Source organism: Balearica regulorum, chromosome 7, assembly GCF_011004875.1.
Source record: "Balearica regulorum gibbericeps isolate bBalReg1 chromosome 7, bBalReg1.pri, whole genome shotgun sequence".
Classification (NCBI taxonomy): Eukaryota; Metazoa; Chordata; class Aves; order Gruiformes; family Gruidae; genus Balearica; species Balearica regulorum.
In genome coordinates this window covers 23,494,053-23,515,017 of record NC_046190.1, presented here as the reverse complement: position 1 = coordinate 23,515,017, position 20,965 = coordinate 23,494,053, and the positions used below count along the sequence as shown (strand labels likewise).

The following is a 20,965-nucleotide window of genomic DNA, read 5'->3' as shown; positions in this document are numbered from 1 at the left end:
GCTCCTCTGAATTTGTTTCTGGACCCACGAGCACAGTGCTCCACTCCCAGAGTCGAGCAATCATTCAGCTCCAGCTGTCTAATCCATCACCCAGAATATATCTGGTGTGAGAAAGGTATGGTAACTTGCCATACAGAAGGGGGCAGGAAATCTGTGGAGCAAAACTTATTTCTCCATGCCAAACACCTCAGGGACAATCAGCTGCTTCTGTAGCACAGGAAAGGCTGACAAGTGGAATGAAACAGCAAAGGAATTGCCAAAACCCCAGCCGGCTGCCTAGCACAGCACTTGATCCTGTATGAACTAGTAATTTCCTACCTGTGTGTTTCTTCTTCTGCCTGACAGGCGAACCCCAGCATCTCCCATTGTATCCACCTCGGTTTCCAAGGGCTAGACGACTGGGGACCTTTCCCTCTTGTTTCAAGACAGTGGCCTCCGCAGCTGGCTCACAGGGGGACCTCTGAGAGCTCTCTGCATACACAGGACAGTGACAAGGTAAACATTAGGATTTGTTTCTGTATCTCTAAAACCAGATGCGGCTATTTAAAAGATACAAACATCAAAAGGTGTAGGGTTTATAAAATGAGTGGATTTTATGAGCAGGATTATCTCAGTTTTCTTTTGGTATTAAGCATATAATCCAATACCAGGCCAAGAACATTTAATCTTAACAACTCAAGATTTGGAAAATTTGCTGCAACTACAGAAAAATTTTAGAATAAATATGCTCCAGCAATCCTAACCTTATTGCAGTCATCCTCAGCTAGTATTGATCTCTTTGGGAAGAGTTGAGAAGCATCTGCTTTCCACCAAATGCTGCTGTATGTGATATTTGCCAACAAAGTGGAGGCACAGCTTCAAGAAAACCATGTTTATCTCTAATGCCCTTCAGAATCTTAGTTACTTATCTTGCATGAAGGTACCTGACAGCACATAACTTTTTGAAATCCTGCACCTCTCTGATACAAACCTAAAAGATGGAGTCACAGTAGTTTTATGTTAACTAGTTATGCAACTGGCTCAAGGTAGGAAAACCTGAAAAATAGCTTGAATTTCTATGCCACAAGAACGTGTACATAAATGGATCCAGCCAAACAGATAATAGGTGAATGACATTCCAGTAACCACTGAGCAGTCAGACAAAAATGTACAGTTCCAGTTTTGCACTGATAGCAGAAGGGTTTCAGCACAGTTGTTACAAAGCACATCTTACCCTGTGCACTCTTCTCCACAAAGGTCTCGGGACTGCTCTGGACTGCCGTGCTTACAGCAGCTTGCTGAGTGACAGAAGTCCCTGGAAGTTGTTGGATAGCTGCAGTGGACTGGGCAGCATGTTTGGAAGGAGATTTTTGATTTGCTACTGTAGGCTTGCTGGATGAGTAGAAGGAACTCAGAGTCTGTGGCTTGTGAGTTTGACTCTCTCTGTCCAGGAGTTTGTCTAAAATCTTTAACAGCAAGGAGGATAGAGAGAGAGAGAGAAGAAAAAAAAAAAAAAAAGAAAAAAAAAAGAGCTTAGCAGAAGGGTAAGAGAACTGGCATTACACTAAGACATAGAAGAAAAGTACCAAATCAGCTTCCTGGTGGACAATAAATTCCATTTGTTGGAGGAAAAAAAAGAAAATACTTATTCTCTAGAAAGTAGGCATTGTTGTCCTGCACGGAAGATCAGCAATGCACAGTTGAGAGCCATGTGGTCTGCACTACTTAGAAAGCAGATTAATTCGTACTCAGTAATATCTCCTTTTCCACTTCAAGCAGCCACAGGCTTTACTTGAAAAGCACCCAAAACTCTCAATAAAGATGTAATTCTGGTACATCAAGGACAAAATGGAGAACTCTGTATTTAGTTCTGCCAGTCATTAGATGTTCTTGTTTAAGTCACCAACATTCTGTGTACACCATTCAAAAAATCCTCATACCATTACTGAGAAACTGGTAAAGCCACTAAAACTGCCTTCTACTGGTCTACAATAACTCTTTCTTGTCCTTATTTATTACATAGTTGGGGAACAATGCATGACCACATTTTAAGGGTTTGTCCATTTCTACTGTTTGTTCTCCACATGAAATGAACACCATGAATGCGACAGAGCATTTATTTGCAGATGACAATGTTCCTGTTATTCCCTGGAGAAGAGTGTAGCAAAAGTGTTTCTCCTTTAGGAGACAGAAAGACACTAATAATATTCTTGCTGGATAGAAGAGTTTACTGAGTATAAAAGATTAATAAAATCCTTCCTAAAGCTTCAGCAGTTGGTTTTTTTTTTTTTTTTCCTCCTTTGGGGTGGAGGGGCAGAGTTTTACTATCTGTCTTGCATGGGAAATTAAGGCACAGGTAGACTGATCTAGTGTATCAAAGAAGTGAGAGGTTAAGAAACAAAGGCTTTTCTAGATATACTGTTCTGCAAGCCAACATCTCAGCAGCAAAACAGAATCAATCCCCAGACCACACACACAGTGCACACTGAAAACCCCTGGGACAAAGGACTTGTTTTAGTGGGTAAGCAAAAGCATTACAAGCAGTGAGAACACATCTCCTGACTGGACCTTAAGAAACCTATGGAAAGAGTGCCTCTTCCAGGGCAACGCACACTGTGCAATCAGATTTTGCATCAGTGGAAGAATATAAATACCACCACATAGCTTGTAAATCATCAGTACATGACACAGCAACTTATGCTCACTGGCAAATCTATCAAATCCATCAAAACCCAAAATTGCTCTGCATGTCCCTCTCCCCTTTTAAAGGGAAGCTCACCTTCTTCAGCTTAGACTGATCATCCTTGTAAGTAATCATCAGGGCTAGTGCCAGATCCCCTTTCTCCCTTCGGGTGCCTTCACACAACAGAGGATGTTCTGCTTCACTGACAGTTGTTTTCATGCCTGCAGGGGATAGAGAGACAAGTGAGCCCATGGGACTACACCACATCCTGAGCACTATCTATACCTCAGGCTATTTCATTCACCTCACTGTCACAGGCAAAAGATGATTTATTTTTTTCCCCTATGTTTCTGTTAACTTCAGACATCGGTCATGAATAAACAGGAGCTGCTGTCTGTCCTCTGAATACTAAGCTTGCTACAATTGTCAAAACAACCAGATCCTAACATGCTGTGGGAAAAGAACCCAGGCAAGTCCACAACTCCATCTTGAAATAAACTTTTTAGGTTTCTGCAGATGCTACAAGCCAGCATTCCTAAACCATAAAGAACTCTTCTTCCTCCTTTCAGAGATGAGGCAACAGAGGATGGGCTTGTTTAATCCATTCTATTCCTTTTTGCACGCTGTTTTAAAACAGGCGTGCATGTGTTGTCAACACAACATATATAATCACTGCTTTGTTGCTGAAGCTGATAAATGAGGCAAGAATACAGTATACTAAGATCCTGAGTTATATGATAATGCTTGAGAGTACTTCTGTTAGTCTTTCACTATCATTGTCTAACCTCATCTCCATTAAAGCCCAGGCAACACATCCTCCACAACAAAAGAGCATGAAGAAAGCTAAAATTCATGTTACTACATTAAACATTCAGTTCCTGTCCCGTATCCTCCTTCCATTTTTCACAGCTTTGCAAAGGCACCTCAACCCTGGGGTGCTGGTTTTGGCTGGGACAGAGTTAATTTTCTTCATAGTAGCTAGTATGGGGCTATGTTTTGGGAATGTGCAGAAAACCATTGATAACACTGCTGAGCAGTGCTTACACAGATCCAAGGCCTTTTCTGCTTCTCACCCATCCCAGCAGCAAGTAGGCTGGGGGTGCACAAGGAGTTGGGAGGGGACAGAGCCAGGACAGCTGACCCCAACTGACCAAAGGGACATTCCTTACCATATGACATCATGCTCAGCCTATAAAGCTGGGAGGAAGAAGAAGGAAGCGAGGGGACACGCTCACAGTGACGGTGTTTGTCTTCCCAAATAACCATTACACAAGATGGAGCCCCGCTTTCCTGGAGATGATTGAACACCTGCCTGCCAATGGGAAGTGGTGAATGAATTCCTGGTTTTGCTTTGCCTGCATGCGCGGCTTTTGTTTTACCTATTAAACTGGTTTTATCTCAGCCCATGACACCTTGCGTGTAGAATCCTTCTGCATTTGGTTCTGACAAACCCTGCAAACACTTTCATTTCTGCACCAAACTGGAATGAACTACTAACTCGCGCCATCCAAAATGAGGCAGGATGCAGAACATGGATGAAGAAAGACTTTTCTTGTAAAAGATTCTTACCAAGAGCAGCAACAGCTGCCTCAAAACCAAGCTCTTCATCTCCAGGCATTTCATTATTCCAATTACGGCTTGGGGGTCTAGAGCCTGTAGGAGAAACCACTGAAAGAAGACAATAGAATTAGCGCTCAGCTTTCAAAACGCGGAACTCAAGGCAAAAGCCATTTCTGAGAGTTTTCTGAATTTGCAGAGCTTCCTGTGATCCCATTTCTAGGCTTGTACCAGTTTCAAGACCATAGCGCTTTTTTTCCTTTTTTCTCTTTCTCTCTCTAAACTCAGAAGGCTCCAAACCAGGCAGGTATATGGCCAAGTCAGCCTTCTAATCCCAGGTCGTTGTGTTCTTTTTTAAATACTAGATTTATATTAGCTTCCACTAAATATAACCAGCATAAGAGTAGAAAAGTCAGTCATTTATAACTATTTTACGAATGCACACAGAGTGCTGAAATGTGGTAAGTTTCCAGTTGTTTTCAAACGTAAGGAGAGATAGTTCCATTGGGGCACAAAGTACCTCTAAAGCAACGTGGAAGGAAGTGCAAACAACAGCGTGTGAAGAATCAAGATTAGGTTGTTCTTATACAAAAGATAGTTTCTCTTTGAAAACCCCTCAAGACCTGGCATCTCAGAACATGCCTGTCACACACTCAAGCCAATGCAGACGGTACCTGGAGTGCACAGGACATCAAATATAAAGCTAGCCAACATCAGAGGCAGGACAGGACGGTAATCGCATAGTGTCCCTTCTCGCAGTTCTTCAGCTCTTCCTCGAATAGTGTTCATCTCACTAGTGCCCAAGGGAATCTTCTTCAAGAGGGCTACAATCTCAGACTCCTGATATGCCAACTTCACCTGGTAGTATCCACAAGGAAACAGAAGAAGCTGTCATCAGCACAGGCCCTGTGGGCAAGGGACCATTTTTCCCTATGCATAAAGTACAGCAATAGTTTTTATTGGATCGTTAAATCATAGCAACTCTTAGCACCCTAGCCACCTTTGCCCTTCTCTCTACACTGAACACAGATTTTGAAATCTAATACAAGTCTTGCCTCATTTATACACAATCTTTTTAACTCAAATTATCACTCTTGAGCTACATACAGAAAAAAATGCATCAGCTTTCATAAGAACAGCAGAAGAAACATTTGACTGGATAAGTTAGTGGAAAAGGCAATTACTCTTAATTGTAGGAAGAAAGGATGCTATGTTTAGTATCCATCCAAGACAACAGAGACTGACTAGGGACTGGCAGAAGAATGGGCATGGAGTGGCAGCATGGAGTGGCAGCATGCATGCCACCAGGATGAAGACCATTACATTTCACCACTCTGTGCCATTCCTGTATTCTCTCCATTCTTTACATGTGAAAGGGATTGTTTTCTTTTAGGTAGCAAGTGACTGCCAATCTCACAATCTTCTAATGAGACCCTAAGAAGTACAGATAATTAGTGTAACAAGTGTAGTTGGTGGATACCTAACACCAATACACACCTCCAGGGACTGCACAACCCTGCAGTGAAAAGCAAGGTAGCGGCAAATCGCACAGACAAAGTCTTAACTGGACAGTTCTTTTTTCTTAAGAGGAAGCCTAATAAAGCAGTGTCCAAAATAATATGCCCGCATAGTGCATACATTCACTTGCCAACAAATGAGGTATCAGCAAGGGCAACAATTTTCAAACATGTAACACTTACACAAATTCATCCTAAGGAATAAGTTTCAAACCATTTTACCAATGCAAATATGGACAATTCCATTTACAAATGGCTTTACTTTCCCCAGATTAGCCAAGCAAATTGGAAACCTATTTAAGATAAGAAACAAGGTGTTCTAATCAAAATAATATATTCATAAAAGATTTTGTACTCATTTAAATATTTTCAAGCCTGTAGCTTCATCTGAAATCAAAGGCCTGTTGGCACATGTGGTCTGAGCTTCCTATCAATGAAGGTAACACCAGATGAAGTGGTATTTCTGATCATTTTTCTGGCATATCAACGTGTGCTAATAGGATGTGCACACAATCCATTTAGTCCAACTGCAATCAATTTTAAGGAAACATATAAAAGCATAACCAAACTTCAGGAGTTGAGATGGAAACCACATGAGCAAAAGTATTCAAGCAGCACAATGTTGCTTATGGATACTGCCTTTTTGAGATGTTTCATACCTCCAGAGCCTTTGTAGAGGCAGGTGGTCTCTGCAACTCCAGAGCAAACATTCCTATTTGGAAGGCCAGGTTGTGGTACTCCAGCCGCTCACTCAACACAGTCAGCAAGAAAGCAGCCTTAGACAAGGTGTTGGTTGCCATCCAGGTCTGCTTGCTGGTTGATACCTTGTTCTTTTTGCCCTGTTTGAGGAAGAATTTGTCACAGGACACTTTCCTAAGCATCCTAAATGATTCTATGCTTGCCCTCCTACCCTTCGCAATAATCAGTAGACAGGAGAAAGAATAAAACACATTTAAACATTATTCCCTTTGCTGAGGAATCACAAATCCCAGTGGTTACTGATGAACATCATCACTTCCCCTATCTCACCCCAACACAACACAGTAGAAGAGTTGGCCTGTTGATAAGACATATGTCTACTATTGGACTGATGCTGTGCAGGCAGATGTTGTGTGCCTGTCCTTTCCAAGGGAACCCTTCCATACAACAAACACTGCTTAGTGCCACCACAAGTGATTTGCTGGAAGTTTATGCTTATTTCTTCCCTCTCCAACTCTCTATCCTGAAACAGCACAACTTCTAATACATCCAGTGGTGCACATTATGAAATAGGAGAGTAAGGTTTTGGAGAGAATCACAAGAAACAGGGTCACTTGCACAGAGCTGCACAAAAGTCAAGATTTCTTATGGCTGCTATATAATCTCATAGCACACAGTAGCAGGTATCTCAAACAAAACATCCTTTGAAGCTGATGTTAAATAGGGTGTTTTGTTCAATTGATTTAAAATAGATTCCTAAAGGAGCTACAGCTTTGAAGAAACCAACCAAGCTTCTCTCTGAAGCATATAGAAAAGTGAAGAAGCTTTTAACTAAACTCAAGTTTCTGAAGACTCCATGTCCTGCTGAATGGCCTCTTATTTTTATCCTTTTTATTCTCTCTCACACACACACAGAGTGATCAGGCCCATTAATGACATTCAGAGAAGTTCAACCCAGAGGAAGTATCACAGCAAATGAGAAATGCCTAGGAATGCTGTTGTATCCATCCCACATACTCCTTCTAACTTAGTCTCTACCCCCAAAACTAGACATGGTCTCTCTCTACCTTAGTTGGTGGCTGCTCCACTTTGAGATCTGGAGGGTTGGCTAGTAGGTCCCTGGCGAGCTCTACGGTTAAACGGCATGCTTCATTACTGTATCCATGTGCATACAGGGCCTCTGCACAGGCAAACAGGATCTGCAAGAAAGAGCAGATGGTCATATTCAAACCACACTCCCCTAGGCTGGAGCTAGCCTGCTTGAACCACTTGTCACAAAGATTCTGCAAACACAATTCACAATTAACTTCAGCAGCAGGTGTTCTCAGAGTCCTCCTTGTCTGGACCTTCACCACTATCCCTTTAAGCACTCCCCTAAAGAGCCTTTTCTTCCATAATTAAGTTCCATCCTCCCTCCAAGTGCTATAAAAGATCAGAGAATAACTCAAAAAAAACCTAAACCCCAAACTGACTGACTATAACTATTTCCATGCATCTCCATTTCAGCTGCTTGCTCATACAGGTGCAAGATCTAAACATATTTTGAAGTTATTACAGGAATGTGACACAAACTATTTAGATTGCCTCTGGCTTTCCAGAGAATTTCTGTTTACATCGCTGGATTTATATTTTTCCTGCTGGGCATGTTTTGGTCTTACTCATTTTTAACTTCAGCTCAATTTTGCCATTTCCAAGAGTGAGACTAGGTGAAAAACACACACTGCTTTGCCTACATTTGTAAATCCTGGAGTGTGAGATGGGAGCAGCTAAAACTGGGACACACTTGAAGTTAGCACTGAAATAGGGAGTCAAGCATGTGGGAAACAGACACATGTGACACCACTGCATTAAGACTGAAGATACCTTATGATACAATGGGTTACAATGACATTATAATTAAGCACTTGATTTAACAACATAGTAGGTGCGACAAGTACGAGGGTGGCAAGATAGTGATGTACACAATACATAAAACTGCAAAACAGTGTTTTGAACTAGACTAAGCTCACCTCCATCCGGTTCTCCTGCTCCAGAGGCTTTATACCAGCAAATATATCCTGCTCCTCTTCATTTCCCCCTTCAGCTTTGTCATCATCTTCCTTGGCTACCTCTTGTGGATTCAGATAGTATACCTGGTAATCGTCTTCCTCTTCTCCATCATCCGCACCCCCCGCTGCACCATTCTCTCCCACTTCTTCTGGCTTCAGGCTCACACCACCGCTGTTCTCATCTGCAGAAGGCAGGTCATCATCACCGCTACCCATTTCCCCCACAGGATCCTTGGGTGATTTCTTGGCCATGGAACTGCTCCTGACACTGGGCTCAGGTCCTTCAGAGAAGTAAACCCCACCATCCTCCTCAAAGGTGTCCCTGTAGCTCCTGCTCAGTGGGCTTTCTGTGAAACTAAATGTGTTGCTGGCTTCTGCCCCCAGAGCCAAGCTGCTGTCATCCAGGCTCATCTCTGCCAAGTCTGGCTCCAGAGAGCTGTCTTCACTGCTCATGCGGCGTTTCCCACTGTGTTTACTGGTCAAGCCTTTGCTCACTGGCAACTTTGCTTTGCCCACTGCAGTTTTATACACAGCTTTATCACCTTCTGCTGAAAGTCGCCTCAGAACCCTCTGCGGCGTTTCAGAGACAACTTTCCGCTTTCCAGTAAGTTCCTTCGGACGAACTGCTGGCTCCTGGGGAGAGGGACGCAGCCTGTCTCCAGGCTGCAGACATGGTCCCCCAGGCTCCTGCCCATGGGTTCTACCAGCCTCACAGGCAGTTTCTGCACACTGTAACCGGCAGCTCCTCTGCTGGATGGCCTTTACCCAGCAGAACGAGTTCTTCTTGTCAGTGCTGCTATAAGTGATCCCAGGAATGGGATAAGCTTCCTCCCAGTTAAAGTAACAGGCTTCCACAGCTGGCTTGAAACCCTGGAAGAGCTTCTCCAGTGATTTCTTGTGCTGACCCCTCTTAACATTATCTATGACTTTCAGCTGCCACTGTCTGAGCTGTGAGCAAAGGTCCCTCCGCCTAAGAGAAGAAGTAAGAGGACAGGTTAGAAAGCAGACACAAAACACACCTGTGACAATACCTCTTAATCCACAGAACACCTCCTCCTTCTGGTCAGAAACATCTGCCAAATTAAGTATAGACAGCATTAGTAAGAAGACAGGCTGAAAAAAGGAAACAGGTATATTAAAAACCAAATCCTAGATAGGCCCATGATATAGAAACAAAATGTGAACAGTACCCACATGAAAGCATGATACAAACTAGGAGGTTTAAAATGAAATACTGTCTGCCTTGTTTGCTTATCTGCCCCAAATAAGGCACTAGTGATGTGAGCCTCAGCAGTCTGAGACCAGTGAGTGCCATGGGGAGCTGCTCTTGGAAACATTTGTAAAACAGTTTGCAGCAGCTGTGAAACAGCCCTGTGAACAACTCCAGTCAAGACATTCACAAGTACAATCTAAACAGCCCACCCATGGAAGCACAATGCCAGACATGACCACCTAATCTACCTCCCAGGCATTTACTTGCTTTACGCTGATATGCCTATCTACAGCCCAACAATTTAGTTTAGGCTTTAGCAGGCTGTCCTCAGAAGGCTAAACTGTTGCAAGCCATAGGCACAGAATAAGCTAGACAAAAATAATTGATGTTCAAATAACTCTGAGAAAGAAGCAAGCTGGTAAGGTTATATTGACCTAAATTACACAGCACTTAGTCCCATGCCCCATACTACCATGGGAAGAACAAAGCATTTCTGCATTTCCCAGCTCCAAATCTCACACAGGGCCTAAGCACATGACCAAGATCGTGTAAATCAATTACACGTTTGGATGATCTGATTCAAGAAGAGAAAAAGACATGTCTAGAAATTGCACCAAGTGTCTCAATCAACTGCCATCTTGTTTCTGCCACACATTTCAGAGATCTGATGTACAAGCCCAACACTTCAATCCTCTCAAATTTCCTATCAAAAGCAAAAGAACAAAAAAATCAAATCAAAACAGAAAACAGAGTGACTCAATTTAGGTCCAAAGGGTATTAGGACAAAAGGGGCTAAACAAAATGGACTGCTGCTATTTGTTCGCTAAAGGACTAAATTAACAAGGCAGCAGACTGGTAGGGCTTAATCAAGAAGAGGATTTTCAGAAGGAAAAAGAAGGGAGAACTACTTAGGAAAGGTAACAAGGATGAGAGCCTGCAATGAATTAGGAATGAGGTAGTAAGTCTCCGTATGATTCACTGGAAAGAACAGCAAGGATGGGTAGAAGAGGGCTCTTCTTGGTGACTATTCAAATGCCAAAAGAACAGGTAATCAAGCAGGAGCATTTCAATTATGCATGAGCTCAAGTAAGAGATCTGAGCAAATCTGAACTGGGCCAAATAACTCAAATGCGAATACACACAGCACAACTTCATACTTTATTACAAGCCAAAACCTTTCATGGTTTTTCTGTGTGATCTGATTGACATTTGTGTTTATTTTAAGCCTCAATGTCAGTTTCCTACAGTTTTTTGTCTTCATCTCCTATATTTATCTAGTTCATATTGTAATCTGTACAAGTCAGAAACTGCATCCATTTTAGTGTCCCTGATGTGCCTTACATACACAGGGCATTTTGTTAATGTTACATAACAATTCACGTAAAGCAAATCCCGTTAATATGTAATTGTATTGAAAATACCATCCTGTTTTCATTTGTTCTGAAAAATTTTCTTAGCATTTATAGCACATTAAACTAACTCAGTACATTTTACACACCACACTTTGTAGACTAGATGTACAAAACAAATTATTACAATGTCAACCACAGTATCTCAACACAAGCCCTCAGTACCTCCACTGCTATTCAACTAGTGCTAAATAAAGATGGCAGTGATTTACCAAGGCACGATATGGTTTACAAACCTGCAGAAGCCTCACAAATTTTCCTCAGACAATTGAAAACACTGAAAATCATACACCGATGACACTGTTTACCCATACACTGCAGAGAATAAACTCCCTAAGAGCACAGAAACCAAGAAATGACTCATCTTAAAACAGACAACAATGAATGATCAGGCTGAACAGAAATCCATTAAACTGCTGAATAGTTAAATTTAGAAAGCATTAAAATTTATTGGTAGCCAGTGTTATCATTCAAAGAAACGTTCTCCACTGGGACACTGAAATGCAGAATTACACTCATATGTAAAAGAGAACTCTCAGAAAACAAATTATTCATACTACGTGACATTGCTAAAATAAGCAGCAATAGCGATTAAAGCAATTATAGTGCTCTTGAACCTTACATACCTCATAGTCCAGAAGGACTAATGGTTGGACAGGTAATGAAGTAATGACACAAACACAAGAAATCTACAGGAAGAAACTCTCAAGTGTGCTTGAATATCACAGAAATAAGAGAGAGACTGGATCCGATTCTGGTGCTCACCTCTGTGGACTAATAGTTGGGTCAAGGATAGCCAGCCTCCAAAGAACCACCATCTCATCACACATACTTGCACAAGCATGAGCAGCTACTTCTGACTGGCCATTGCTGCGTCCTGTGTGCCCGCTAGCACTGCTGTGTGATGCAGACGTTCGCACACTATACCACCAGCCAGTTATCTGCAGAAGAAAACAATCAGTGGAGTTGTGTTGTGGCCAACATCTCACTTCCTGCTCTCACTTAACCTCATAACTACAAGGAAATGGGATCTGTAGCTAGTACCATGTTTTCATTTGACTCCAAAATAACTATGAGCATTAAAGAAGTATTGGTTTGTGAGAACTAAGGGCCTCAAAATTTCTCTGGTTAGACGCCACGTGCCCACAGAACAAAACACTCACAGGAGGTTCTCTTACTAGAGGCCTCCACACTTGGAGGGAAAAAATGAACTAATGTGATAAATGAAGCATTTCCTTTCCCCTGCTCAAAGTTGAGGTATGTGATAGAGCAATAAGGAAACTTACACTGCAGTTTATATTACAGAGTGAGATCAGTGTCCTGAAGTATCAAAAGGAAACCTTTTTCCTAATATTATTTTTAAAAATATAAAAAATTTTATTACTTAAACCCATCAAAAGATGTCTTGTATAAAAATAACAAAAGAATCTGAGATTCTACCACACACTTATTTTTTATCAAAATGACAGGTCATATGTGATGTACTTTGTTTAGAGAAAAAAAAAAAGATTAAAATAAATCACCTTGACTGGGCAGAAATCAAATCAAATATGCTGAACAAAATAATTCAGACTCCACATATTCATGTTAAAAGTACTGAGGTATTTTTGGGATATAGTGCTACTGGGACATCACTAAATCCGCACAAGAACAAACTGTAACATCATTTTAGCACGGAGAAGCATATGCCCATAATGCATACAGGCTGTTAAAAAAAGTTATTCGGCCATGGATTGTACAGGCACATGGCATCAGTCACTGGCTCAGCCTGGTTCCCCAGAATTTTCCCCCCACAGCAAAGAGATTTGAATACCTGCTCATAGTTGAGACACTGGTCAGTCAGAATCTCCAGCAAAGGAGCTGCATTGCTATCCCGTCTCTTAAACATCTCCCGCACAATGGAAAGCAGGTTCCAGATTCCTTCAGGCTCTCTTCCTCGCAGAGGACGCAGGAGACAGGCCCACTCAGCAGCAGCTGGTGGCTCCGTGGAAGACAGATACATTGAATTCACATCACTGTATATAAAACAGAAGAGCAGGGATGAGAAAAAATGAAATCAAGCACAGACATACAAAATCCTGAGTATATTCTACATCCAGATGTATATTTGCACCTTAAATGGGACAGACATGCATAGCCTAAAAGAGAGGATGCATAATGAGACTGAGAACACCACACAAGTAAAGGATTGTGCAAATACAGTGTGCTCTACTGAAATAACTTTGGACAAGCTATGCAAAAATACAGTCCAGAAGAGTGATCGCAAAACTAAACGTCCTTCAGTCGTCCCACAGTGAATGAGCTTACAGGTTACGTCAATATCCCGCTTTCCCCTCAATGAGAAACAGTTTACCTGAAAACAACAGGAGAGGGTCCACAGAATTTATGAAGGGTTTTCTTTATGTTGTCACTGAGAGTAGATTCATCTAAGTACCACGTGCTTTGATCTGATGCAGAGGGTCCAGCAGTGGGATCTTGAAAAAAAAAAAACACCACCACATATACAGTCTTCAGGCTTTGAAGATATTCTCCTTTGTATTAACCACAGAGATTATAAGGAGCACACAGACAGTGTTACTCAGTTTATTTCAGCCATTGCAGAACTCACTATTGAGAACTATCTCAAAATGCTATCATAACACTACTTTAAACACTGACAACACTAAATTGGGAGACATGGCCGGCATGCTGAATGGTGACACTACAACGAGTGGGACCAGGAGAAATTCAAGGACTGTGTCAACAGAAAGGTCATGAAGTTCATTGAGGGAAAATGTAAACTTCTGTACCTGGGACAGAAAACCCCATGCATCAGTACAAACTGAAAACCAAATGGCTGTGTAGCTGGTAAGATTTGGTGATTATGGTGGATGTCAAGATGAACACAAACCAATGGAAAACTTTCACTGAACACACAAATAAAAAAAAACAACCTGCAAACTGAGTTATATTAGGAAAAGCACAGAACTTATTTTATCCCTCTCTACCTGGCACAGGTAAAGTTACATCTGGAATACTGTATCCAGTTTTACATCCCCCAGACCAGGAACAATAATGAGAAACCAGAGAGGATATAGTGGAGGAGTATCAAGATAGTTGGGGGCACGGACACATGACCTATGAGGTGACATTAAGGAAGATGGACTAATTTTGTCTAAAAAGGAGAGGGTGAGGGATGACCATTAACAGCCTGTAACTACTTCAAATCACAAACACAATGCAGATAAACTCTTCTTGGAAGTAGTAGATTATAAAAAAGGGTATTCACATTGGACATTAGGAAAAAATTCTTGACCAAAAGGGTAATGCGGCACTACAATAGGAATACTCTGCAACGTGTCTGGTAACCAGGACTTGCCTAAGCCAGCCCAAGCCACAGCTAACCCGATCTAGCATTGCAAACAGTCCTGTTTCAAATAGGAGGTTGGAGCGGTCCCCTCCAATCAACATTTCCAGGAGTCTATAATTAACACTGACTTAAAAAGAAAAATCTTTTGTTAGAAAGGTGCATTTCCTGATGCTCCCTTCCTCTGCATACACTCCAGGGCATCCATTACACCAGCAAGTGCCTCTTGCTGTGCCATATATACATGCAAGTGCCTGTACTTATCACTTTTACTTGAACTCCACCTGTAATCCCAGCTACATGATAACAGACCAGTTGAGAAACTCAAATAATGGAAATAGATTCACTTTCCTATCTGTGACACAGATTACTGAAATAAGATATATCAAGGTTACCTGGAGCTCCACACACTGTGTTGATGGCAGTAGACTGAGAAGATAACAGCTCATCCAGCAAGCGCTGAGCAGTTGGAAGAATCTGAAAACATGAAGCAAATTTTCAAAATACACAGTATTTCTTATCCTGATACACCCAGCCAAAGATCTGCCTGGAGTTTCATGATTGAAGCACTCTCATAATTTCAGAAATATCAAATACACACAGTCATGTTTTCAGAAAGGACAATAGAGGGTGCTAAAGATTATACAATAGCAAACCAGCTGTTACACTTTTTCCTCTCCTTTCTTAAAGCAAACCTATATCCAAGGCTTACTTCCTACATCTACACCCTAAGCAGTGAACAAAAGCATCATAGGTTATTAGTTCCCTTCTCATTTCTTGAGGAGTAGGAGCCCACAGAGAGTGATACTGCAGCTAATTTTGAGAGAGATGGAAATGACCACAGTCAAGGTCACCATTTTCATGCACTTTGAATGTTTTTATTTCTTGTTCCTAAATCATGTCTCTAAAACCCAAGCTAATGGGAACAGAGGAGAAAACTGTAAATTACATCTATACATAAGTTTTTGGGCAGATTTGAGCTTATTTATCATCCTGTTAGCAAAGAGACCATATATATAACTCAGACTCAATAATAAACTAATGCAGTTTCAGCACTAAATTAATGCAATCATAGCTTCTGGACAGTTTAGAGCACAAGCAGAGAAGGCTCACACCTGACTGCAAAATCCTAAGTAGATATACCCTTAATGTGCTGTTTTTGAAAGAAAAATGCATAGAAGAAAGTGTTTTTTCCCCAACCAAGTCTGGGCTGAAACCATAGATCCATTCAGGCTTTAGCATACATGCTTACAACAGGTTAAGCATATAGTTGGGTTTTAAATTACTTGAAACAGAACATCTGATATCCCCCCCATCTCTCTCTGCACAACAGCTGAGATTAAAGATCACACTCACTGTAAAGCAAAGCACATTCAGTATACCTGTATTTGGAAATAATATGGACCCATCTCAAACAGATGGAAGAAAAAAAATGCTTCAGAAGGATATTTTGCATTTAAGTCACCTGAAGAAACAAACTCAGCATTAAACTATTCTTGTACCTTTTTCCACTACTACATATTCTAAGTCACCATGAAGCAGAAAAGTCTAGGCAATGTCACACCTTAAGGTTGAAGTATCAGGGACCTGCAGTGACTCTCCTTCAGGCATTTTTGCCAAGATATTCATATTTAATTGGAATAGGAGTACTGGCTTCATGAAGGGAAATAGCTCTTGGGAGAACAACTGGGTAATAAATTCCAGCTGCTCAGAATCACTGATACTTTCATAGATACAGAAAATCTCTTTCTACAGAGATTTTTGAAAAACATCTCCTTATCTAGTTGTTTTCCTACAGACCACCTTCCCTTTACACTTGAAAGTAATTCAGTATTACTGTACTATAATGTAATTCACAAGCTGGAAATAAGGATAGAACAGAATCACGTGTATAGCCTACTCTAATTCTACATCACGTAGTCAAAATACAGGGTCCCAAGGTATTAGAGTATCTATGTCCACTCAGAAATCTTGAGGACCAGGAATTAGACTGTTGGAACATTTTTGGGGTGTGCCTTGCCTTCTTCAACAGAATTACACAACACAGGTTAAGACACATCTGCCAATAACACCCAAACTCTTCTGTTGGGCAGCATCCATCAGATTATCTGGCAAGATAGTAATAATTAAATTAAATAGTCCAGATGTTCCTGGGTGCACAGCTAGTACACATGACCAAAGGAGAAATAAACCCTGCAAAAATTAGCAGACACAGAATATTTGAAAGCAATCAACCAAACTACCACCACTGGTAGTCTTTCAAAACCCTCCTTTATTAAGCACCAGACTATGTGGCGTAAAGCTCTGAGCCCTTACAGAACCAAAAAAGCTTTGTCTGTTACATAATGCAAGAAGCACACACTATTGGTGCTGAACTCTCAGCAACAAAAAAGCAGTATTTCTACATCACTTCCATATTATATGATTCCTCTATTTCCTCTCATAAGAAGACTAGTATTTCTGTAGGAAATTTAGAGGACATTTTAGCAATAGAATATCTTAAGTGTCCCAAGCACAGCACCATAATATGAATTGCAGGCACATGCTGACAGTAATCTAACTCCTACTTAAGCCATTATGCACGCACTACTGAAATGTGACAGATAACCATGCAGGTCAGTTTTTCTCAACCTCCTTTGGCTGAACCAGCATTAAAAAGTTGCCCAAGCCCTTATATTTTATAAGCAAACATTTCACAATCATTAGGTATTCTTCTGTATTTTGTGCAAGCGTTTTAGGCAGATGATATAAATGACCTGACCTTGAATGACATAAGTATTTAATGAATAAGAGAGCAGATTTTGCCTTTGACTAACAAAATTTCATGTCTATTACTTTCCATAACCCAATGGGGGAAATCAAAAGGTCACCAATTGGGTGCATTAGGAAGTGCGCACCTAAGTCATATACAACGCATCTCCTGGGTAGTCTTCTCCACTTAACTAACCAAACATGCAAAAAAGAAGCAACCTAATTTGTTCTGACCTAAGTTTTTCACCACCATGCATTTATTTTATTGTGTTTGACCTTCCACAAGCTAAGCACATATTCATGCTAATATGAATAGCCACCACTCTTCTTTCCCTTTTTAAGACACTTCTAATCTTTTACTTTGCAATAGACAATTGTCAAATAATAGAATGGCAAACCTGAAAAGGGCAAGAGCTGAAAGCCTTCCCAGCAATCACAATCAAATAGCATAACTGGTTATCTTGCAACAAAAGATATCATATAAACTGACATGGAATAAAGATAACTGAATTTAACAAAAAGTCGGTCCTATCCATTGTCCCCATTTACCTGTTGTGGAAGTTCACTGATTAGGTACTGAGCAAATTTTTGCAACTGGTCTCTTTGTAGCCGAGACAAGGACTCGGAAACAGGTGCTCGTAAGCATACTGCAGATGCCTGAAGAAAGAAAAGGAGATATAAACTGCCATTAACAGGTCAGATTTAATGAAGCTGTGTCCACTGAATGAAGTGTCATGAGCAGTAGCTATGCTGATGCATATCATGTTGGGTCTTTTTTTTCTGTAATTAAGTGGTGTGTTGCAGATAAGAGGCAAATAAGCTGTCTAGGCTTTATAAAACCTGTTTTTAAGAGTTTCTTTTCAAGGAAACTGCTTTAACAGCTGTGCTTAAGATCTGTTGTTGCTAGCAATTGTACAAATACTGGCAGGGATTTCACAAACAAACCTCTAAAATAGCACATTATTCTTTAAGCTTCTGGCAAACCAACCAGCTCTGTGGGGGGCTATTTCACAGAATCACAACCACCTCTTATCTCATTAGAGTTTTTTACTTCAATCTTAAAAACAGTCTCTTTCCATATATTAGATCAACTTAGATGATAAAAAAAAAAAACAACCCACCACTACTTTCTTAACCTTTTTCACTCTATAGAATAAAAATGCCTAAATGGCACCTACCTAAAATTTAACCTGGAAACAGGCAAGAGCAGTTTGATAACAAAGATGCTTCTGATGTTGATTTGTCTACACAGAACAATATATCTTGGCTTGTAACTTGCTAGTGTCAGCAGTCAGCATATACAAACATGAAATTCCTTTCACTATCACTTTTCAGGTAGCAGAAATGATTGGAGGGAAAAGAATTATTTTTATTTTACACAGAGTCCAAACTTTGAATGTAAATAATATAAATGAAAGTTTGTTTCCTATCCTCACTTTCTATACCCACCTTTTAAAACTGGAACTAATGCTTCAAAGCAGAACCCATTTTTTTGCCAACTCTCCAGTACTAAGCACAGAAAGTATACCAATATTCCAGTGATTTCACAAGAGTATCAATTTAAGCCTATTACAATCATCCATTGTGAAATATTAACATGCTTCAGCAGGTTATTAGCACTTATTTAAGAATCTGGAGTTGATCATAAGCATGTTAGCTATAAAATGTTCTGTGACAACAGAAAATCTTCTGTTCCTTTCAATCATCCAAGCTTAACCCTTCCTTAAGGTGTATTTCTCAGCTTCCCAAAGACCAAGGAAATTAATCTGTATGCAAGACTGAACTCTCAACTTGTGTATTTCATGTTGAATCTAGCACTTTCACCTGGAGTTTGTTAGGATAAGAAACATCTACTTTTCGCTCTATACAAGGCCACATAGAATACAAGCAGTCAAATAAAAACATAAACTTGACTGTTTGAAATCCGCAAGTCAAAATGACACATATTTGCCTCAGTATGTGTTAAAATGAACTGGCAAACATAAAGGCCAACAGTGATCAAAATTACTTTCCTTCTGCACGCTGAATGATCAAACAACCAGAAGAACGAGCTTTCAAATCCCATATTTACAAAGACTTTTAGTAAAAGACTAACTATTGGTGATCTTTCACTCCTTCCAGAACTGAAGAAAGAGTAACTCACTCCAGTATTGAGAAACAGGAAGGGGCCAAAAAGGGCTCTGTATCTACCCTTAGCAATGCACACATTATCAAAGGACATTCTGCAGTTTAGACCCTCAGACAATTCACTCTTCAAACTGCAAATGTGAGCGGACATTTGCACAATCTGCAAGCACATTTGTACAATCTGCAACCAAAAGGAGTGCCAAGAACAATTTCCCTAAAGAGAATGCATGTTGCATAAAACTGTAATGAGGAGAGACTCAGAGAAGATGCCTAGGGGAGAGCAGAATGGTATTTAAAGGCCTACATTGTGTATCCGGAAGAGACAGAGTGCCACAACATGAGCACACCACTTGGCTCCAGCTCCGCAGGTACAGCTGCACGACGTGATCCTGCATCGGTCAAACATCACCGCCACATTGTACGCACCTTTGGGTGGCACCATCTGTGGAGGAACCACAGTGGCACTCAGATGGAAACCTGTTAAAATTCAAAAGTCCAAAGTTACTCTTCTGGTGCTTGGGAGACAGATTCAGCTAGCACAGAAATTTAGGTATGTGCCATTTAAACAGCAAAACAACATGTCTAGCAACAACATCCATACAGGGATGGACAGGGTTCTAGAGTCTCCAGCACTTGTTTCTTCCCAATTAGCTGTGGCAGAATATTAGCAGAGAGGCATAACACGTTAAAAGAGGTTCAAAAATACCAGCTTTTAAATACACTAATTTATTTATATATTTATTTCTATTAATATTTAACAAAGAAAAGTAGAACTGGCTAAAGCCACCACTGAAAAGTTTGGGGTTTTGATCACAGGGTCAACGCTAGACTATACATATTTTAGACATGACTTCCACATTAATTACCTCTGGCACCAGTGCAGAACAAGATAGGTAACTTCTTCAGAATTATTTCCAAGTCAGCCAATTTTCACAATTCTACAGAGAACTAAAGAAGGCAGCACTTACACCTGAACACTTACTTTTGCTTTGTGGCTTCAGAAGCTACCCATTTCTCAAAAATTACATACCTCCTTGCAATTTTGCAAATATCCCATTTTTATAAACCATGTACTCAGAAACAAAACACCTGTCTTGCATAGACTAAAATCAATGGGAAAGGGAAATTTCAGCAATAACACTTGAATGAGTCCAGCCCCATTAATCTGTGATTAAACAAATAAATTATGAATCTCATCTTAGGCAGGATGACAAAGAACTTTAATGAGGTTTGGCTTCGTGTAAGCTCATGTACAATGCATACCAGTTGTACTCATAATGCAGCTTACTCTACAGATAATGGTTATCCAGAGGCACACATATTACAAGCAGGAAAAGGCCATCAGGAGCATGAATCTTCTACTTGTCTTGAAGGTCCCTATCACCAGTTAATCATCCTCTACAGCAATGAGTATCAGCCTCAGAACCTTTTTGCTAGTCTCAAATGCAGTATTAATGAAGCACAGAAAGCACCAAGGGTATCAAATTCATAACCAAAATTCAGTCCAACAATCTACCTTAAGTGAAAAAATATGGCTTGGGACAGATGATTGAAATAGTTTCTTCATCAGCAGCATAGGGACGTACATTATAAATCTACATGTTTTTTATTATGATATTGTGAGATTATAATAATG

At 40.5% G+C, this 20,965-nt stretch overlaps 1 protein-coding gene across 4 annotated transcripts in view; it reads right to left on the bottom strand.

Annotated features, from left to right (window-relative positions):
* ZSWIM8 (zinc finger SWIM-type containing 8) overlaps nucleotides 1-20,965 on the bottom strand; it is a 64,775-nt gene that overhangs the window by 10,886 nt on the left and 32,924 nt on the right. For all 4 annotated transcript variants that reach the window (XM_075758574.1, XM_075758572.1, XM_075758576.1 and 1 more), the window contains exons 4-17: nucleotides 19,634-19,806; nucleotides 17,752-17,859; nucleotides 14,847-14,928; nucleotides 13,459-13,579; nucleotides 12,919-13,120; nucleotides 11,871-12,046; nucleotides 8,445-9,453; nucleotides 7,503-7,634; nucleotides 6,396-6,575; nucleotides 4,894-5,077; nucleotides 4,232-4,330; nucleotides 2,759-2,883; nucleotides 1,214-1,445; nucleotides 319-471 (exon numbers count right to left, since the gene is read on the bottom strand). In XM_075758574.1, the coding sequence (XP_075614689.1) occupies nucleotides 319-471; nucleotides 1,214-1,445; nucleotides 2,759-2,883; nucleotides 4,232-4,330; nucleotides 4,894-5,077; nucleotides 6,396-6,575; nucleotides 7,503-7,634; nucleotides 8,445-9,453; nucleotides 11,871-12,046; nucleotides 12,919-13,120; nucleotides 13,459-13,579; nucleotides 14,847-14,928; nucleotides 17,752-17,859; nucleotides 19,634-19,806 (2,976 nt within the window). The remainder of the gene's footprint in view (nucleotides 1-318; nucleotides 472-1,213; nucleotides 1,446-2,758; nucleotides 2,884-4,231; nucleotides 4,331-4,893; nucleotides 5,078-6,395; nucleotides 6,576-7,502; nucleotides 7,635-8,444; nucleotides 9,454-11,870; nucleotides 12,047-12,918; nucleotides 13,121-13,458; nucleotides 13,580-14,846; nucleotides 14,929-17,751; nucleotides 17,860-19,633; nucleotides 19,807-20,965) is intronic.